Source organism: Pteronotus mesoamericanus, unplaced genomic scaffold (assembly GCF_021234165.1).
Source record: "Pteronotus mesoamericanus isolate MK-2021 breed Mesoamerican mustached bat unplaced genomic scaffold, CSHL_Meso_final contig_272, whole genome shotgun sequence".
NCBI classification, from domain to species: Eukaryota; Metazoa; Chordata; class Mammalia; order Chiroptera; family Mormoopidae; genus Pteronotus; species Pteronotus mesoamericanus.
Window position 1 is genome coordinate 134,419 of NW_026555116.1, and position 20,718 is coordinate 155,136.

Below are 20,718 nucleotides of genomic sequence, written 5' to 3' on the forward strand. Positions count from 1 at the left end.
CTGTAACATCTAAGAATAAGCAAGGTAAGGGGGAAAGTGATGTGGGCAAATAATGGGAATGGCTATATAGGGTATCTTCCTGGGAGTTATGACTATGCAGTAAGTGAGGTTTTTGTCACAGAGGTGTAACAACTAAGGGCAAAGAAGATGGTCCCTCTGTAATGAATTCCAAGTAATTTCTTCCTAAGATGGTTTTCAATATAGGGCCTACAGTTGAGGACAAGCTTACAAGTTCAGCCCAAATTCCCAGCCATATCTTACCGTTGCTGTTTTTCACGCCGTGCAATTTCTTTCAGCTTGAAGGCTGCCTCACAACGCCGCCTTCTCCGGTCCCCACGTTCGGCAGCTTCTATCTTCATCTGTTCTCTCTTGTAGCTGCGTTGATAGGCTGTAACTAGGCGCCGAAGCCTGGCTGTCAGAGCAGAGCCTGGAGGCCAGAATAGATGGCCTGGCTGCTGGGTTACCTGGGCTGTGGGAACCAAAGTTAAATGAATAAAAAGTACAGGAAAAATAGTATAGCTAATGCTCATACTTCAACCCACCCAAAGGCAAAGCTTTTAGAAATCCCAGGATAGGACAGGATTTAGTCAGTAATACCCCAAACCCACCACCCAACACAAATTATACTGGTTGACCTAGAAGTTTACCTTCATCTCCATCAATCACTGAGATCTCCTCATCCATCATCATCAAGGGATCACCCTAGAGAAGGAGATCCACCCCACAGGATGGAGGGGGAGGGAAAGGGGGGGAAGTTGGTACTCTGAAATCACTCTCTCATGTGTGTCCTTCTATGGCACCAAGGGATCAAGAAAAATTTCTAATGAAAGGAACCTTCACAAAAAACTGGAAGCAACCAACTCTAAGAAAGAAGAACCTGAAAAGTCAATTCTTACTAATGGCTTAAAGATAACAGGACTCAGGAATTTATTAAAAAAATATTTTCCAATGTCCAGGTGGGGTCCCACCTCTTCCACAAAGTCATTCCTGATCTCCCCCAGCTGGCGTTACAATCTTTCCTACTAATACTTTATATTCTCAAATGGTGATTACTTTTCATTTTGTATTATAAATTAATCAATATACTTCAGGGTTTAAGGAATGACAGAATGTTTAACTATTTAGTCATAGAGAAAACAGACTTAAATGAGAATCCTCACCTCATCATCTTGGTCCTTTGGGGGACCCTGGAGTGGTTTATATTCAGGATCTTCACAATCCTTATCAAAGTCAACCCTAAAATTATCCAGAGGCATTAGCAAATGTTAGCAACATGTATTTTTTTCATTAAGAGGAACCTAGGATAAAGAGCTGGTCAAATATACACTTCAGCAGGGAATAGTCTTTTCTTTCATGCTAGAAGGAATGGCAGGCCAGATCCTAAGCTCTGAGTAAGTTAGGTACAGCATCCAACAGAACAAAGAATTGGGAAAAATTGATGAAGTGTACTCTAAATTGCATTAATTTGAAACAAAACACTGACCAGCATACTTGGTGTCTCTTCATGGCCTTTTTAATTACTTAATTAATTTCCCACCTCCTTCCCAACTATTTACTTTTATTATTTCACTTGAATGACCCATGCTTGCTTATTTTTACTATTTTGCTCTACTGAGCAGAAGGGTGACATAATAAGTGATTTGCAATGAAAAAATGGCCCAATTTCCCAAGGATTGAAGCGGGGGAAGAGGGAGCAGGGGAAGGTGGTGGCGGGAAAATGGAGACAAATGTATTTGAATTAAAAAAAAAAAGGCCCAATTTCCTTTGCAGGTCCTTCACTAAGCAAACTGAGTTTGTGATCATCAAAGAGACACCTCTCAATCATGAAGGTGTGTAGGTATTCATGAATAAGCTAAGTCTTTCACATGCCCCTCAGGTCTCCATATGAGAAGTTTTGTTTAACTCACTGGCACCCAAACCAGGGCAACAATGCCCTACCTGGTGGCTCAGTATTAGCATGGCAACTCATCATTGAGGCATGTACAGGCAGAATAATGTTTTATGGGTCAACCACCCTTGGGAGATGATAAACCAGAGTTAAAATATCCTGAAGCTCTACCACATAAGAGGCATGGAAGAGCTACAACACTATTATCTTTCAAGAAGATCAGTTATCCTCTCAACTACTGTGGCTGTAAAGAAAAGCACTGCAAAAAAAAAATGGATAGTACATCAAATAAGTCATTTATGAGTTAACATTAATTTTCACTTGTATGGTTTTAGGCCAGTTTATGAAGCCCTTTCTGCTGGTCTCAGTCTTTCTTAAGAATTTATCATTCATAAGTATAACCACCATTAGGAATCCCAATGGGTTGGGTCAAGGTTAGTGTTATCTCTTAGCATAAGCTATTAGTAGCCTTTATAGAGCAGACCTGGCATTTTAAAAGAACTAAACACCAATGCTCACCCTTCTACTATGTCAGAGAAATTATCCAGCACTCGATGTTCTGCTGCAATAGCTTTGTCATCTGGTCGGCCGGCCTTTTCCAGGAAGCATAAAGCTGGGTCTGCCCTCATTGTATTATATTTTTCATATCCTAGAAGAAAAAGCGCCATAAACTTAAAAAAGTTATGCATTCATTTTGCCTTTAAGCTTATTTTGTATGCTGCTGGAATAATTAGAGTGTATGAGCTACTTACTTAGCACACAATGCAAAATATAGTTTAAATGTTATTTTGGACAGCTGTTGGGTTATATTACTACATTTAACATTTCTGTAGCAATTAGTTATGAAGCGCTTTAATACCAGTTACTGAAGATTAGATTTAATCAGTTTGTATAAAATGGTAATAGATTTACATAGCCATTTAACTGGTAGTCTTTCTATTATTCTTACTACATAAATGGGAAACTAAAAAAGTCAAATAATTTAAGGAAAAGTCACACACTCTCAAATGAAGGATGAACAACTCATACCTGCAGACACTGAACTTTTGATTAATGGTTAAGTAAAGAAATGAACACACTTCAGAATGTCTGTACTCTTCTAAACCTCTGTGTCTCATAAGTAAATCTAAGACTGCAAATGCTCACGCTTTTCCTTGTCCCATTAAATTTTTCAAAAACACATGGACCACTGCCATTTACTTTTACTTTACAGAAGTAAACAGAAATGTATCTTCTTTTTTTATTCTCACCCAAAGACATTTTTTCATTGCTTTTAGAGAGGAAAGGAGAGAGAGAAACATTAATGTGAGAGAGAGGGAAAAGCATCGACTGGTTGCTCCCATACACACCCGGGCTGAGGACTGAACCTGCAATCTAGGTATGTGCCCTGACCCAGAATTGAACTCACAACTTTTTGGTTACAGGAAGATGTTCCAACCAAGTGAGCCACAGCAGCCAGGGCAGAAAATTATTTTTAAAAAGAAATGATATTCCAATTCATTAAGTCACTGAACTGGAATTCAGCACTCACTGCTTTTAATGTCTGGATTTGTTATTAGGTTAGAATGAACAAGCAGTACTTTTCATTTTTATATTCTATTTTTATTTCACTCAAACACTATTGTTTGCACCTACATCAGAGTGCTGAACATTTAGACAAATGAGATGTTATACAAGTAGAACACCTTCAGCAAGCCACAGGAAAGTCATATAAATAAGTCATGGCTAATGACAGTGAGTACATTATTACCTCCCCTGACTGGTGGAACCTTAACTTAGATGCCACAATATACAGATTGGTAACACTTATTAGAGAACAGATGGAAGACTCCCTACATGGGAATTTAACTATCCATCTGGTGATCTTTCTTGAACACATATTTACAGGGACAAATTGCTCTGCTCTGGATATTTAAGAACTCAATTCCCATTCAAATATAAGTTTACTGAAGATCATTTACAGAACTCAGTTATTGGTCATGAGCATTTTGCTAAATGCTCCATCTGTGGCCATAAATCTATAATAAGAAAGAAACAGACTAAGTAAGAGAAGGTACCTACCATGCTTAAACACACCAATGAGCAGGGATTTGTCAGCTTCACTGTCCCACCACGTTGTTGGAACCTCCAGCTGATCCACTACTGGGAACCATATGTCAATCTCACTAAAGGTATAAGAGGGCAACACCAAAAAATCAAAAAGGAAACTGAAAGATAAAACACCACATTTCTATCCAGAAGATGGACAACTAACAGTATACTTGGGGAAAAAAAGACTACAAATATTACCTAGATGTTGGTAAAGTTAAAGGGTATATTAAAAATGTTAATGATAATAATCCTAATTTGGGAGGGAGGAAATCTATTAATGTAACCATAGACAAGAAAAAGGGTGGAAGGAGTAATTAAAAAGCCTAGAAAACAAGATGGCAGAATTAGTTAATTAAATAGAAAAAAATGCAAAAGTTGAAGTCTTATCAAAAGGAGGATATTTAATTTTATCATAATCATAATGTGACTCGAATCTTTACATGAAACATTTTTCCTTTGGAGGGAAAAAAGGTCTAAGAGGGCAGAGTGAACACAGCAATGCAAGACATTAAAATGATAATCTTTGGAGAGATTACTGTAAGTATCTTCTTTTATCTGTTCATTTAAATGCTCACGCAGCTGCCTATTTCCTTCCACTGGTATCTGGTATAGAATTAAAGACCTTACATATAGATTTAAATTATCAGGTATCCCTAAGATAGTGGGTTGGCCAAAAAGTCCATTACATTTTTTCCATATGATGGCGTTAGTAGCTTTTAGGTGTCTATAACTTCATTTGAAATAATTTTATTAGATTGTATTGTGACAGCATACATTTAAAAAAAATTATCAAAATTGGTGAATTTTTGTGAAGCCATTTTAATACTGAAGATAGAAGAAAATATGAACATAGAACATTTTCAGCGTATTATGCTTTATTTTTTCAAGAAAGGTTAAAACACAACTGAAATGCAAAAAAAATTTGTTCAGTGTACAGAGAAGGTGCTGTGACTGATCAAACTTGTCAAAAGTGGTTTGCAGCCCTGGCTGGTGTGGCTCAGTGGATTGAGTGCTGGCCTGTGAACCAAAGAATCATCGGTTTGATTCCCAGTCAGGTCACATGCCTGGGTTGTGGGCCAAGTCTCTGATACGGGGTGCGCAAGAGGCAACCATACATCGACATTTTTCTCCCTCTCTCTCTCACTTCCTTCCCCCATCTCTAAAAATAAATAAATAAAATCTTTAAAAAAAGAGTGGTTTGCAAAGTCCATTGGTACTACTGACATTTGGCCAAATAATTCTTTGCTGTGGGGCTGTGTTATGCATTGGAAGATGTTTAGCAGCACCCTTGGCCTCTTACCCACTAGAAGCCAATAGTGGGAGATACCTGGCATACTCAAAACATCCCAATCAATAAAGTTATTCGTGAAAATGAAAAATGTGTCTTTTGTTTTATAGAAAAGATGTAATGGACTTTTTGGCCAACCCAACAGTAGAAAATGAAATAAGCAAAGCAATCTTTCCTTCAGTACGGCATGGCATGAAGAAAAAGAGCAGAACTTTACCTTGCAGTGGCACCCCCTAACACCTTCTCTGCCTGGTCTCCAATCACCTCCTGCCTCAGATAATAGAGCATTCGTACCCGTAATAGCACCCTATAAAGGAGAGAGGGAGAGCTGACTCAATAAAAGTATAGAAAATTTGAGGTGAAATTAGTCTTTGCTCAATTCCATCCTTACTTGTTACACTGATGTTTCAAGTGCTTCTTATAACTTTCATCTTGGAATAGAGTATCAGGGTTATATTTCCGGATCCAATCTGCCTTATGGATATCAAAAGTGCTTTGTGACTTTACTTTTTTCCCCTTGCGTCCACGGGGCACAGGGATAGATAGACCTGGGGAAGGGGAGACATTGAAGACTTGGATTGAGAAAACCCTTTGGACCTGAAAAGGATTAGATAACCTACAGAAAGAGGAAAAGTAAAGAGTTGATAATTACCTGAATGATTCTGCAATTCTTTTGTCTTGCCATTTTCAGCAGGGCTAATCAAGTCCCAAATGAAGCCTTTGATATTTTCGTCCCCACGGTAGTGTAGAAGACAGTACACAAGGATGGCTCGGCAAATTGTCTCCACATCTCGTTCCGTCATACGTCTCTTGAAGCGTCCATGAGACAAGATATCTCGCCACCGTCCCCATCTAGAAAAACAGAAAGGAGTTATATTAATATATTCCAGGGGAATCTAATTCAATGACATTCCCCAGTCACCCAGAATCACATCTCCCAAAAGGTGGAAGGCAAAAATATCGTGGGAACACATGGTAACCAAGTAATGGAATGAAGTTTTTCCCATTATCCCCTCTTTGAAATCTCCAACTTGAAAGGTAGAATGTCTATCAGGATGAAGATGTACGACCTCTGATGGCAAGGTGGGTTCTTACCCATATACCAATAGGTGCTTTTCCACCCGAAAACAGTCAGTTCGCCCATAGGTATGATGACGGTCATGCCGGCGAGAGCGTGGCCGCTCGTCGTCTTCACTTTCCAAATCAGAGAATTCCACTAAGTCATCATCTTTTAGAGTGCTGAAGTGGCGGGTCTGTTTTCGTACTCTAGGTGTGTCAATCACCAAGTTATTCTATGCAAAGAACAGAGGAAGTAACTATGATATGATTATGGGAAAGGCATTAAGACAATCATGGATTGAAACAGCCTTGGATGTAACATCTGTAGATGCTCAAAGAGAGACATGTATATTTTTAGGACATACAAAATAATATAAGAACTCGGGAAGCAACATTAAGTGGTAGATATCTAGGCAGTTTTCTGGGGCCTACTATGTAGAAAGTTTTCACAATAGCCCTTGTATATAATATACCATAATAAATCAAGGCCAGCATCTAAGAATCAGAACAGCTATAAAGACTCCTAAGAGTACTATGCCTTTTGCACTACTTCTTCCCTATAGGAAAAGGAAGCTCACCTTGCTATTGAGTAGGTCCATATCGAGGTCTGCCTTTTTGGCCCACTTCTGCCAAAAGTTGGGGTCATCCAGAGAAATATCTGTCCTATTTTCAGAAGCAACAAAGCTTGCCTAGTAATGAAAAAAGGAACAGAGTAAAGTTGACTATATCACTTTTCTGAGCAATGGGAAGCGAGTTAACTACTTTTAAAAAATATAGTTAGCTCTTCCCAAAAGCAGCCTGTGGTGACCTCTGAAAATGGTTCACTTGACCCAGAAAACCCCACAAAATCATGTAAATCAAGATGTTCAAATCTTCACATTCATTTTAAGACCACTCACCAAAGTGCTCAAGACATCAAGGATATGCATATCCAAAAAGCGACCAAGTATCTGGTACATGTCACTTTACAGAAGCAATGTATGCCATGTTGTTGTTACTATGGTGGAGTTGATAGGTGTGTCAAGGCCAAACAGAGGGGCCGGACATAGGGATGGTAGCCCAAAAGAGTGCTGAATTTTTGCAGCACATGCTTAATTCAGAGAATAATGCTGAACTTAAGGGTTTAGATATAGATTCTCTGGTCATTAGCACATCCAGGTGAACAGCAGCACAGAACTTACAGAGATCATGGGTGGGTTAACACATACACAAACTCTCCCTGTCATATTGAGATGACCCTTAGTGAAAAGGAGCACAATGAGCCTAAACCAGAAGAAGAGGTGGCACAAAAGAAAAAGATATCCCAAAAGAAACTGAGAGGACAAAAATTTTTGGCCCAGGAGTAAGTTCAGCATAAAACAAAGCTAATAAAAGTTTTTAAAAAGTGTATGTATATGTGTGTACACACACACACACACACACACACACACACACACACACACACACACGTTCTAGAGATTCCTGTATCTTTCCTCTGCTTCTCTAGCCTCTGACACAGATACAGATAGAACATACCTTGGCAAAGGTAGAACCCTTTCCTTCAGACTCAATGGTGATGGTTGTGGTTCGTCTTAACAAGATCTGGTCAATGTCTTCTTCACAAAATTTGGAGCCCTCATCGTCTTCCTCCATTATGGCTGCATATGCTCCTTTTCGTAAGAGATCTTCAATTTCCTTTTTGGAGAATTGCTGGATCTACAAAATCCAATAGTAAGATGAAAAGACTACTGAGATAATATAATCTAACCATGTTTTAGTTTGTTACATTTTAAGAAGTAAAAATTGAGAATCAAAATGAGGTAGTCCGATTCTAGTACAAAAATAGTTTTTGTCTCCATCTATGTCTATGACCTGCTACAGACATTACCAATAATAGACTAAGAGGACTCACTCCGGTAATGTTGCCATCCCGACCACTCATGGACTGAAGCACAGCTTTATCCAACCCCAACTTGAGGCTGGCCTTATCAAACATCTCTCTCTCATAAGAATTCCGAGTAATAAGACGGTACACCTTCACAGCTTTGCTCTGCCCAATTCGATGACAACGTGCTTGGGCCTGGTTATAAAACAATGGAAGGAAAGGGCAGACAACATTAAATTGGGGTGATGGGGAAGGAAGTGGGGAATCTCAAAATATCAATTTCACATCTATAAAGCTGCCATGAGATCAACTCAAAATCAAGCCAATTTCAAGATAAAATTATTACCCTATCACATAGACTGGGGTCAGCAAACTATGGTCTGTATGACCACCCATTTCTGTAAATAAAGTTTTACTGGAATATAGCCCTACCCATTCATTTATATTCATTAACATATTGTCTATGGCTGCTTTTGTGTTTTAAGAGCAGAGGTGAGTAGTTACAACAGAAAGTAAATGCTCCACAAAGCCAAAAACATTTACTAACTCTTCCTTGCAAGAAAGTTCGTTAACCTTTGATCTAGACTGCCACCTCTAAGTAAGTAAACAATTCCACATTCTCTAAAGGACAAGTCTTTCTAAGAGATCCTGATCCTGTTGAAAAACCTCCCAAATTAGGTAGTTAATCCCTAAGACAATGATTTCCTTTACCTGCAGGTCATTTTGTGGATTCCAGTCTGAATCAAAGATGATGCAGGTATCAGCAGCTGTGAGATTAATACCAAGTCCACCAGCTCGGGTGCATAGCAAGAAGACAAAGCGGTCTGAGTCAGGCTTGCTGAAGCGGTCAATAGCTGCCTGTCGAAGGTTACCTCTAACTCGCCCATCGATACGTTCATATAAGTATCTGTATGGGAGTCAGAAAAAAGTTTTAATTGACTAAGCAGAAACAAAAAGCAAAAGAGCAGAGGAGGATCAATACCAGTACCTTCATATCTTTAGCTGACCAAAACATTAACAGAAGGTTGAGAGTGAGAGTCCTAAATACTTCTCTTATCCCAGTACTGACCAAAATCAAATGCTCCTACTTTTTTGCAGCCTTGTTAGGATATAGCAAACACAAGGCAAGGGATGACTCTTTGCTTACCTTCTCTGGATTAGATAATCCTCTAGGATATCCAGGCAGCGTACCATCTGGGAAAAGATCAGAACCTTATGGCCACCAGCTTTAAGTTTTGGAAGTAACTTGTCAATAAGAACCAATTTGCCAGCAGAACGAACCATGGCCTGCAAGTGGAAGTCATGAGGTATAATATGGCAAGCTTCTCTAAATTCTGTTAGGATTTTTTCTTCTGCACCTGTCAAAAGAAAAATTAAACTTAATGGTGAGATCCAGAATAATACACTAAGGCTATAGGTTATTAACTAAGATAAGGAAGCAAAGCAAAGAGAAATCTGATTTGAGGTCAACCTACTGCACACACAGAATTCAGCACTCAAAAAATCCTAAATCATCTTCAACTGTTACACAAAATATTACAAGTAAGGATTACAACTATTAATTGGGTAAAAAAAAAATTATGTAAGTGTGTGGACATGCAAACCACTATTACCATCCCACTGGCATCCGAAACAAAGAACAGCAAAATGGAGTATCAGTAAGGACATTTATCGAGAGAACAAAATGACTTGAGTGGTTATTCATGAAATTCCAAACAGCAAATCCTATTTAATTTTGGAAATTATGCAGAATCAAGAGGGTAGAAAGAACTAAAGAAAGATATTTCACATAAGAGTTGTTTCAAAAGGAGAACTCCCCTCCACTCCCAACTCTGGCTGAATCTGTCAATGCATCCATTGTTCCTGTGAAATATAATTTAGAAAGGAAAAAGCTAACACAGAAATGTCAGGTATTTCCCAGAAATTTCCTCACCATTGATGAGATATGGGTGGTTGCAGCATTTACGTAACTCCATCATTGTGTTGAGTAGATTAGGCATGTTAGTATGACCTGCCCCTTTGGAAAGAAAGGAGAAATTCTTCTCCAAAATAGCCCGGTAGTATTTCTTCTGGATGTTGGTCAGCTCTACTTCAATAATAGTTTCCTGTTTGGGTGCCAGGTTTTTTTCAACATCCTCTTTCAGTCTTCTCAGCATCATTGGCTTGAGAATGGCCTGTAGCTTCTGAACCTAAAACAGAAAGAAAAGAAATCAACATGAGGACAAACATTCTAACATAATGTGGAAAAACTGAGAAACATGAGTTTCCCAGTGTCTGAAAAATACAGATTTTGGACAATGCCACAAATGATGTAGGCACAGGTTATAGGAAGATCAGAAAAGCCCTTGATGCTTATGGCAATAGATACCTGTCTTGTACGAACTTTACCTCTTTTGTCTGGGGTTAGCACCTCATCATATACAGGTTTCCTACCTGTTCCTCTGTCTTGAGATCCCCAAAGTCCTTGAGAAACTCTGATTCTGAGGGAAACTGTGATGGCTCCAAGAAATGAAGCAAACTAAACAGCTCTTCCACAGTATTTTGCAGTGGTGTTCCTGTGAGTAGCACTTTGTGTTCCTAGTAATGGAGAAAACAAGATAGAGAAGACTCAAAAATCACAAAGGACTTTTTGGGTTTTCTTTAGCCATAAAATTACAGGAGTGGACCAGATTTTTGTCTTCACTTTTCTTTAGCTTATTCAGTCTTTAAATAAACACAAATCATTCGAGAAAATCTTTGATATTATTTAACATGTTGAATTAACTTAAATATTGTAATTATAAACAAATAAAGAAATATTCAGAATATGAGACTATGTCTTTTTTTTCAACTACATATGCCTCTCCACACTCAACTCCCCCCACCAGATATACTAATGTCCCCCTCTACAGAAGATACCTGTGCTGGATTAAATATGGCCATTAATTCTTTGAAGGTCCTCCTATCAAAGTTTACCCCTTGAATCTGGGCTTGCCTTGTGACTTGCTCTGTGTAGCAGAGTGATATTGTGTGAGTTTCAGAGACTATGCCTCAAAGGCACTGCAGCTTCTGCCTTTGCCCTCTTGGAACACCACCCTGATTCTACCCTTAAAGAAGCAAAGTCTGGCCAACTGGAGGATAATAGGCCATGTGGAAAATGACCCAGGTGCCCCAGCCAACAACCAGCACCAACTACTAGATGCAGCTGCATTACTGACTCCAGACCAGACTACCAAAAGGATGACCGAGTTGAGCCCAGCCCAAGTTGCTGAGCTAGAGAATCATGAAAAATATAGTTGTTGCTGCTGTTATTTTTTAAAAGATTTTATTTATTTACTCTTAGACAGAGGGAAAGAGAGGAAGAAAGAGAGGATGAGAAACATCGATGTGTGGTTCTCTCTTGTGTGCCCTCTACCGGGAGCCTGGCCCACAACCCAGGCATGTGCCCTGACTGGGAATTGAACCAGCGGTCCTTTGATTCACAGGCCAGTGCTCAATCCACTGAGCCACACCAGCCAGGGCTAAAGTTGTTGTTTGAAGTCACTAAGTTTTAGGGCAATTTGTTAGGCAGCATTAGGTAACTAATATAGTATGCCACCTTTCCACCTGGTTGAGAACCACTAACCTACACTTGCCTTCTAATTCTAAAATTTTCATGGCTTTCAGGTTACCACTCCCACAAACCATACCCACCATCCAATTATCAAGTTTCTCATTATTTTTTATTCTCTGCTGAATTAGAGGTATAGTAATTTCATAGAAAATTAGGCTTATTTTCATTCCAGGTATTTCTACCTACAAGTCAGTGTGAGGAACTCACCAGGTCCATGTGCTTGAGACTATCAAGCAGCTTGCAATTACGGTTCTTCAGTCGATGGGCCTCATCAATGATAACACAGCGCCATTCAATCTCACGAAGTTCAGGACAGTCTGACAGTATCATCTCAAAAGTGGTGATTAGGGCATCAAACTTGTATGCACCTGGGATAAGGCGCCCCTAAGCATGAAGGTAGTGAAATCAGAAAAGGCCTAAAATGTACCTAAATTAGAAGCTCTTCTGAATTATATCACCTTTTCTATATCCAGGAAGGCTAACCAGGAAGTACAAATTGCACCACCATCCTCTCCCGCTGCTGTTTATGTTCCTGATAAACAGTGCCAAATCACTCAATGTAAGATATATTGCCTCAACATATTCAGCTTTTTAGAAAAATGATAGACCTCAATCAATGAGGTTGGACATTTTCAACTCTGTGGTATGCCTAGCTCATGTACCTCAGACCTAGATCTTTTGTTGTTTAACACTGAAATCCACAAATGCTGGGCACTGATAAAATATACAAGACAAAACTCAAAGTGAAAAATCACTGACACAGTATATGATGGCGCCGATTTCTGTCTAAAAAGGGACAGGAGAATTGGATCATCTCAACAAAATTAAGAGCTGCAAAATAGAACTTGAGTAAGTTCCGATCAGCAGAACTGAAAATCACAGAAAACTAGCGGTAGAAAAACAATTTGTAAGATCCAATGTTAAGAAGGATGGATGATTAAAAATTTTATTTTCAGATTTACACAGAAAAAGGAACTGATCCTGATAAAAATTTTAAATGACTTTCAAAAAAAAGGAAATGGTTAAGTTTGTCACTGTATGGATCAAGGAATTAAAGTGACTAAATAAATTTCATTCTGGAAAATACTTTCTTGATGAAAACGCATTGATTCTGGTAAAATTCTATTTAAAATGTATGTATTCATAAAGTTAGAACTTCCACTGGTTCAGAATGTCCACAGGATCAAAAGAGCAAAGTCAAAAAAATGTCCTGCGGAATCTAGATAAAAATGCCTTATATAACAGAGCCTCCACAAATCATTTTTGTATTAAAGCCTCTAAAATACCAGGTACCATGGCCCACTCTCTTTAAACTGTAACATTTATATGAAATACAACTCACCCGTGAATCTTTGCAGTACATTTCATATTGTTGAATCATCTGCCGGCTGGCCAGACTACCATGGTACACAATAGTGTTCATCTCTGTCCATGTATTGAATTCTCGTTCCCAGTTAGTAATTGTGGACAGTGGGGCAATGACCAGGAAGGGACCGTGGATGCCTACATTATATACCTCCTGCAGGAAGGCAATGGACTGAATAGTTTTGCCCAATCCCATCTCATCAGCCAGGATGCAATTCTGCCTGCAAATTCATCATGGAAAATGAAAAGCATGTCAAAAGATATCTTTTTAAAAGTATGATGAAAAAAACCCCTGTTTAAACAGAAACAAAAAATAACCCCAGACTAAGCTTCCATCTATAGGCCCACTCTTTTCTTTACCTGTTATACCAATTAAAGAGCAGCCAATTGACCCCTTCCAACTGATATTCCCGTAACTGGTTTCTGTTTTTATACTCATGTGACAGCTCCAACTTCTTCCAGGCACTTGCCTGCGGACGATTCTTAAAAATAGGAAATTTGAATAAATGGGGTGGAGACATTAACAAAATTACGCAAACTTACTAGGTAGTTCTAGTAGTTGAAGTCAATTCAAAATCATTATTTCTTGGATTAAAACATGTTAAATATATTCAAATTCATGAGTTTATAATGACAGTTTAAAAAAGAAGGAAAAGCCCACTGGTCACTTTTGGAAAATGCTAAGAAAGTACTTCATTATTTTGAGAACTAGGAAAAAAAGAAAAGAAAGTATTTATCCTCCTTTCCTATACAATCTGTACCTTAGGGTAACCAAACAGTAGAGGAAATACCTTTTTATAGAAGATTCTGGCTAATAAATGAAGGATGGTAAGAGTTAAAATATCACCATTTAAAAGCCGTTACATAATGGATGTAGGCAATGATGATAAATGACTGATATCACAAAAGACAACTTAGAAGAACCACCTATGAAGCAGATTTAATGGTTTCCCTCCCCAATCAGATCAAGCCTCTAGAACAGTGATATCTAATAGAACTGTCTACAGTGATAAATGTTTTACTACTAGCCACATGTAACTACTGAGCATTTGAAATGTAGGTAGTGGCTACTGCAATGGACTGCAGAGCTCTACAATATTCTACTGAACAGTGCTGCCCTACATGTAACTGTCATGTGAAATATAAGGGACAGAGAACATGTTAAGAGGTTCCAAGGGGAAGGCATTTGGCCAACTTCAAACTATGGAAAACCCTAGAGAACAAATGAACTGGTTTCTTCCAGAGAAAAATGGTAAAGGAGAGAAAGGAAGCCAAGAGAAAACTATAATTAAGAGAAGTTTGAGACATATTAAGTAATAATATATGGACCTTATTTAGAATCCAACTCAAACAATTTAACAAAAATTAGAAAAGAATGAGAGAAATATATACAGTAAATTGGTTACTTGATGATATTTAGGAATGGTTAAATTTTTTCATTTATAGTAATGGTATTAATAATCTTTAGATATATATACTGAAATATTTACAGATAAAGAAATCTGGGATGTTTTAAAATAATTTGGGAAACGTAAGTGAGTGGGTAGAGAAATACATGAAACGAGACTGTCTACGGACACAGATAAGAGCGTGGTGATTGCAGGGGGGAGGGAGTGGGTGGAGGTTGCAGAGGGTACAGTGGGGATAAATGGTAATGGAAAAAATACAATTAAAAAAATTGGCTATGTGTTAATTACGAAAGTTGAGTGAGTGATGGGTACATTATACTACTTTTTCATCCTTTGTATATGTTTGAAAATTTCCATAATAAAAAGCTAAGAGAACATAAACTTCTATAGGGGAAAAATTAAGTCACCGTCTATTTGGACTTTAAATTCTAAATGCAAGTGTACTTACCACTCTTTTGAGTTCTGGGTGCCTTGACTGGATCCGTTTAAATTCTCGAATCTTGCCCTCATCAACATCCTCTTTCAGCTCCCACGTACTATCCTCATAGGGCAGAGAGCACCATTTCACCAGGTAGTAAATTACAGGCTAGGAGAGAAAAGCCAAAGCCTTTATACACTGGTTTTGTTATCTCCTGTTCTAAAAAGATAAGAATTTAACTACAGAATCAGATCACAAAATGTAAATACCTAAAAAAGGTGCAGAAAACAGTCATGCTGAAAACACCAACCACAGGCTCACCTGCTGATGCAGTATGGTTTTTATCATTCTTCTAGGCAATTTATTAGAATCTGTTCTAAAAGTAAAATTTCTACCCAGCACTTTCTAGGACAGTAAGCACTGAAACAAGCTCATCAGCCAAGCAGATGATAAAAAAAATTATTTTCCTACATTGTGTTGAATCAGGTTGAAGTTAAGACATTACTCTGTTCCATACTATTCTCCTGGCACTAAATTTGATAAGAGTAGAAACCATACTACTTTTAGAAGCAGGAAATAGGTTAAACCCAGAGGAGCTCTGAGTGCAGATGCCACTTCAAAGAGCAGTCACAGGATGGTAAAGAGATTTCCTTGAAATCTTTAGAAAGCTAGGAGGTTACTATGAGAGGTTTAATTGAAGAGATGTAGTAAGAGTGAAGAGAAAGCAGCAATGCTGAAGCTCCAACTGCAGTATTACGCTGTATGTAGACAAACCACTGCATGGGAAGGGGCACTGACCAATGGTAAACGGCTCCTATTCTTACTACTCATAGTGATCACTGCATAAACTGCATTTCCATTTTTGGCTGATATGAAGCAAGAAGGAGTAGAATGGACCTAGTGTGATCAACAGAAGCATCTAATTATAAATTTATAGAACAGCCAGAAAGTTCTCAGTCACAGATCAAGAATGCCTGCAATTAGTCTAGTGTGGCACCTGTACATTTTTCTTTATTGTAGTGATGCATGTCGTTTTCTATGTAAAGCCATTTGTCCTGGTCACACATTTCCAACATCGTAACTTACTTTTCCATGGACTTTAATATTTATTATACTTATTACCACTAACAGGTGATGTAAAAAAGGATGATAAATTAAACTCGTTTTGGAGAGGGAGAAAATGGGTACACAGAATGTCATTATTCAATATTGGGAGCATAAATTGAGGTACCAGCATACTAAAACATTTTCATGTCATGCCCATTGCAACACATCACACAGGGACCAAATCAAAAGCCAATGGTGGCAGAGAACAAGGCTGAGAAGGCTGACATCCTTACAGTAATGTTAACACTAATCTGTCCTGACTGATAACTGGTCCATTCCCCACTCACCTCTAACAAATAAAATATAAACAATAACTCCCAACCTTAACCCCCCAAAAGCAGAATATACATTATCTGAAGCATGCTTGTTAGTATTTGAAGACATTTTGAATGGTAATAGGCTTTGGACATCTAAGGTTCTATTTGAATGACCCTGCAGGCTTTTAAATGAACTTTGGATTTTACAGGGGGAGGACTGACTCTTAGGTCCTATCAGGATGGTGTACATGAGCGAGTCACTAGCTCTTGAGTGAGCCCAGTTTACCACTTAGCACTGACACCTTAGTAAGATTCTGTTGTTTTCTACCCATCATTGTTTAAACAGTAAATGTCAGAAGTGATAAAAACTTTATGAGATACAAACCTGCAAAGCTAACCCAACAACTACTTAAAGTGAAAAGAATATAAAGAGTTATAAAGGAAAGGTCAGTCACAACCTAAGTAAATTTGAAATAAATTTAAAGGAGAGAATGTTGAATTCACTGGTGGCTTAGGTCTATATGGCTCCTACTTGGAAAGTGAAAGAAGTGATTTAAGAAACTGTATTAACAAGTGTTTTAGCATATTTAAAATCTGCTCCCCAATCTAAGAAAACTTTACTGCAGTGATTCCCAAATCAAGCTATATGTAAGAACCCACTGACACACCAACTTAAAAATACAGATCTCTGCACCCCACCCCAGACCTAGTGAATCTGAAATTTATGGGCCTGAGACCTCACTATCTGTTTAAAAGGACAGATTTAAATGCAGTAGATCTGTCTTAATAAAAAATGAAAATGCTTTTAACTGATGTTAAGTTCACGAAATAAATAACTCTTAACAACATAAAGAAAACTATGTGTCTCTACAAGTATTTTTATATTCATAAGTTTAGGTATTTGTGAGGTATCCCCATGCCCACTTCTCACCTCTGAGTGAATGTCAATTTCCCATATAAAATCGGAGAGAAAATGAGACCAAGGTGAGTAAGTACTTGTAAACATAACTCCCAGTAATCATATAGTTCCCATATGTTTAATTTTATGGGAATCTTTCCTTTTAGACTCTCTCCTTACTCTTTTACCTTTCCAATATCACTCTAAGAATAATCTCAGAAAAACTTAAAAATATCTTTTCCATCTAAGGGACTTTTCAGCCATATCTGTAAAATGAAGGAAGGGGCAGCAGGCCAGCAGAAATCTGTAAGAAGTCTTTCATGTTCTTCCACGACCCAACTCACCTCCCCATTGTCCTTGTCAATACTGTGAGACTCATCCAATATCCTATCCACCTCCACGTAGTCTGGATTGAAGGGCTCTTCATCCTAGAGGAGTTATGAAACCCAAGAGTAAGATCAAAAGACCACTGTTTGATAACCCTATTTATTAAGAAATCAGAAACAATCAAAGGGAAGTTCCACATTTTCATAATATCAAATCCTACAAATCTACCTGCATCTGCATACATCTTGCCTGTTACCAGAGAAAGCGTCTCTTCTCCCTAACACAAACCATTCTCCATATATGCTCTGGATTCCATCCCTTCTCACCTTTTTAGGAATCCCTCTCTACTGTATCATTCCCATACATATACAAATATGCTCTATCTCAAATTTTAAAAAGGCCTCTCTTAAAAAAAAACAAAACACAGAAAACCTCTCCTGACTCTACATCCTGCCCCCTGCAACTATTTTTCTGTTTTATTTCACACTCAAACTTCCCTAAGAGTTGTAAATACACGGTATCTCAATTTCATCACCTCCTTCTTTATTTCCTGGCACTTATTACAATTTGAATTCTTTTTTAATTATCTTCTCCAGGCAGTGAGGTACATGCACACAATTACTTTATCTGGTTTGTCTACCACAGTGACTAGCACATAATAAGTGATGAATGAATCATTAATTTAGTTAAACGTCTATTTATAAAGGCAGATTTAAATGACATATGAGGCCCTGGCCAGGTGGCTCAGTTGCTTCAAACATCGTCGTGTACACCAAAATATTGTGGAACAAATTCCCAGTCAGGGCATATACCTAGGTTGGGGATTCAGTCATCTGTGGGGGCATGTATAGAAGGCAATTGATCAATGTCTCTTTCTCTCTCACCCTCTCTCCCTTCCTCCCTCTCTCAAATCAACAAATATATTCTAAAGTGAGGATAAAAAAAAAAAAATTACTTTAAAAGATAGTGGTTCTCCCCAGTCATTTAAAAAAAAAAAAAAATTACATGAGTCAGTAGAGCTTAGTTCAATGGCCACAAATTGTACTTCTAACAACAGGCTGAAGTGAAATTACAGTTTCACTATACATTTCACAAATTAGACTTCAAAAGAATATGAAAAGAAAACTTTGCAGAATTTCCATTATTATTACATCTTTCAATCTTTTTTACTAGACCTTTTCCCTTTTACCTCTAAGAAGCTTTGAAATATAGTTCTTCTCTAGGCATTTAGTACTCTATAAAATGCATGAAGATGGTAATCCCAGTTTGGCAAAGGGATATGTACACAAAGTTTTCAAAGCAAAATGGAGAAATAAATATGGCACAAGAGACCCTTATGCATGCTCTAGTGTTTAGTAGTAACACTAGATAAAAGAAATTAGAGTTCCTTTAACACCATTTCTACTTATACTGGGTTAGAAATCTGAGAAAATAAATGTTATCTCTTAATGATATGGTTGCTTATGGCTACAGATACCATCACAACTGCTAAAAACTTTAACACCATTTCTACTTATACTGGGTTAGAAATCTGAGAAAATAAATGTTATCTCTTAATGATATGGTTGCTTATGGCTACAGATACCATCACAACTGCTAAAAACTGACACTACAAGAAGAATGCCTCAAGTATACTAGAACCTGGGTTATCATCTGTTGTGAAAACACTTCACGAATACCAAGCAAGTCAGTATCAAGATACCCTGTAATTTGTTTTTAAAAGACCACATTTAGACCTGGCAAAACTAAACATGGCGCAATTAAGAAAAGTCCAAAGTCCAATGTATATACCTATGTATACAAAACAACTGCAAGTCTTTTGAAGGATCAGACAAGGTTGATAACCCCAGTAATTTATATTTCTATGAAACGAACAAGCAATAGCTATTCCTAATTACCTCATGGAAGAAATGTCTCATCTGAGCCATTTTGGTTTTGAAGCGCTTTAGTTTTTGATGGATCCTCTTATCTTTCTCTAGCTGGGAGATGGTAGCCCATTCACAGTGCAGATAGGAGCTGAAGGGGATGAAAATAGTCATCACGGTGTAGGAAAGGGGACTGGTAGGCCAGTGTTTGGAGATATGGGATTAGTCAGAAGCAGATATAATGACTACATGCTTAAGTGGCGACATACTCTTAAATCAGTGATTCTTAAGACTTGAATTTGCACACAAACCACCTAGTCTGTGGTGAGCTTAAGGCCGCCATTCAGATTCTGGATCAAAATATATGCCTGGGTTGCGGGCCAGGTCCCCAGTTGAGGGTGTGCAAGAGGCAACCTGGTCGATGTTTCACTCCCTCTATCTCCCTCCCTTCCCGTCTCTCTAAAAAAAATAATAAAATCTGTTTAAAAAAAAAGTTCAAACTTCTAACAAGCACCCAAATGATACTAATTCTGCTGGTCCATTGATTACACTTCAGGGTATCAAGGTCTTAATGTTATGTTAAGGTATAGAGGATCACAAGGGATTTTATCAGAAAACACTCTCAACCCACTTTCCTGCAGGAAACAGTAACAGCCATGTCAATTCCTGAATTTCTCTCTAAATAGCCATTTTTCTCACTGAAGACAATAAGTTGGGCTAAGACTTTTAAAAAAGGACACATTCCCACCCAGGATAGACTGTACAGGAGAACTTTTTACAACCCTGTGGAGTTTGGGGTGAAAAGCTTTTTGCATGGATCACATACTAGTTCTTGTACTTGACAAAGAATTCTTCTGCTTCAGTATATTGTCCAGAAGGAAGCTAAGAAGAGAAAAATTATAGTTACTAATATTTTATTTGTCAAAGAAAGAACCTTTAATTTTAACCACACATGGTAAAGAGTTCCAAACCAATGCTCCCAGAATAAATTACTGACTGAGGGATTAAAAAACTAACCTGATACTTCAATACTAAAGGCCCGATAGGAGAAAATAAGTCTTTACCCATTTTAAACAGATAAGCAGAATAAGAGGCAATCTGTTCACCCATTTTAAATAAGCAAAACAAGAGTCCCTAATTTCTAGTTAACTTTCCATCATCATCTCTCAGATGACTACACTGTAGCAATTATCCTGACATCCAAAATGCTCATTAAATAAAGCCTGTTAATGTACCATTATGGGCTGACATAAAGATAGAGGCTTCAATGTGCAACAACATGGGCAGATC

General features: G+C 37.9%; 1 protein-coding gene and 1 non-coding gene across 3 annotated transcripts in view; both read right to left on the reverse strand.

The window, feature by feature from the left end:
- The window catches only part of CHD8 (chromodomain helicase DNA binding protein 8), a 59,844-nt gene that overhangs the window by 7,764 nt on the left and 31,362 nt on the right, over window positions 1–20,718 (reverse strand). Inside the window, exons 8-30 of one of the 2 annotated variants that reach the window (XM_054575271.1) lie at window positions 20,255–20,310; window positions 19,462–19,579; window positions 17,581–17,664; window positions 15,005–15,142; window positions 13,508–13,629; window positions 13,125–13,368; window positions 11,990–12,166; window positions 10,624–10,767; window positions 10,124–10,379; window positions 9,338–9,548; window positions 8,902–9,097; window positions 8,218–8,385; window positions 7,842–8,021; window positions 6,905–7,015; window positions 6,363–6,559; window positions 5,920–6,119; window positions 5,659–5,815; window positions 5,485–5,574; window positions 3,950–4,053; window positions 2,408–2,537; window positions 1,161–1,236; window positions 648–702; window positions 262–469 (exon numbers count right to left, since the gene is read on the reverse strand). In XM_054575271.1, the coding sequence (XP_054431246.1) occupies window positions 262–469; window positions 648–702; window positions 1,161–1,236; window positions 2,408–2,537; window positions 3,950–4,053; window positions 5,485–5,574; window positions 5,659–5,815; window positions 5,920–6,119; window positions 6,363–6,559; window positions 6,905–7,015; window positions 7,842–8,021; window positions 8,218–8,385; window positions 8,902–9,097; window positions 9,338–9,548; window positions 10,124–10,379; window positions 10,624–10,767; window positions 11,990–12,166; window positions 13,125–13,368; window positions 13,508–13,629; window positions 15,005–15,142; window positions 17,581–17,664; window positions 19,462–19,579; window positions 20,255–20,310 (3,422 nt within the window). Of the gene's footprint in view, window positions 1–261; window positions 470–647; window positions 703–1,160; window positions 1,237–2,407; window positions 2,538–3,949; window positions 4,054–5,484; window positions 5,575–5,658; window positions 5,840–5,919; window positions 6,120–6,362; window positions 6,560–6,904; window positions 7,016–7,841; window positions 8,022–8,217; window positions 8,386–8,901; window positions 9,098–9,337; window positions 9,549–10,123; window positions 10,380–10,623; window positions 10,768–11,989; window positions 12,167–13,124; window positions 13,369–13,507; window positions 13,630–15,004; window positions 15,143–17,580; window positions 17,665–19,461; window positions 19,580–20,254; window positions 20,311–20,718 lie in introns of both variants that reach the window. The other variant, XM_054575270.1, reaches the window with a different exon arrangement.
- Window positions 1,868–1,977, reverse strand: LOC129071921 (small nucleolar RNA U6-53/MBII-28). Its single transcript, XR_008529318.1, has one exon. It is a non-coding gene; the product is annotated as a small nucleolar RNA U6-53/MBII-28 (small nucleolar RNA).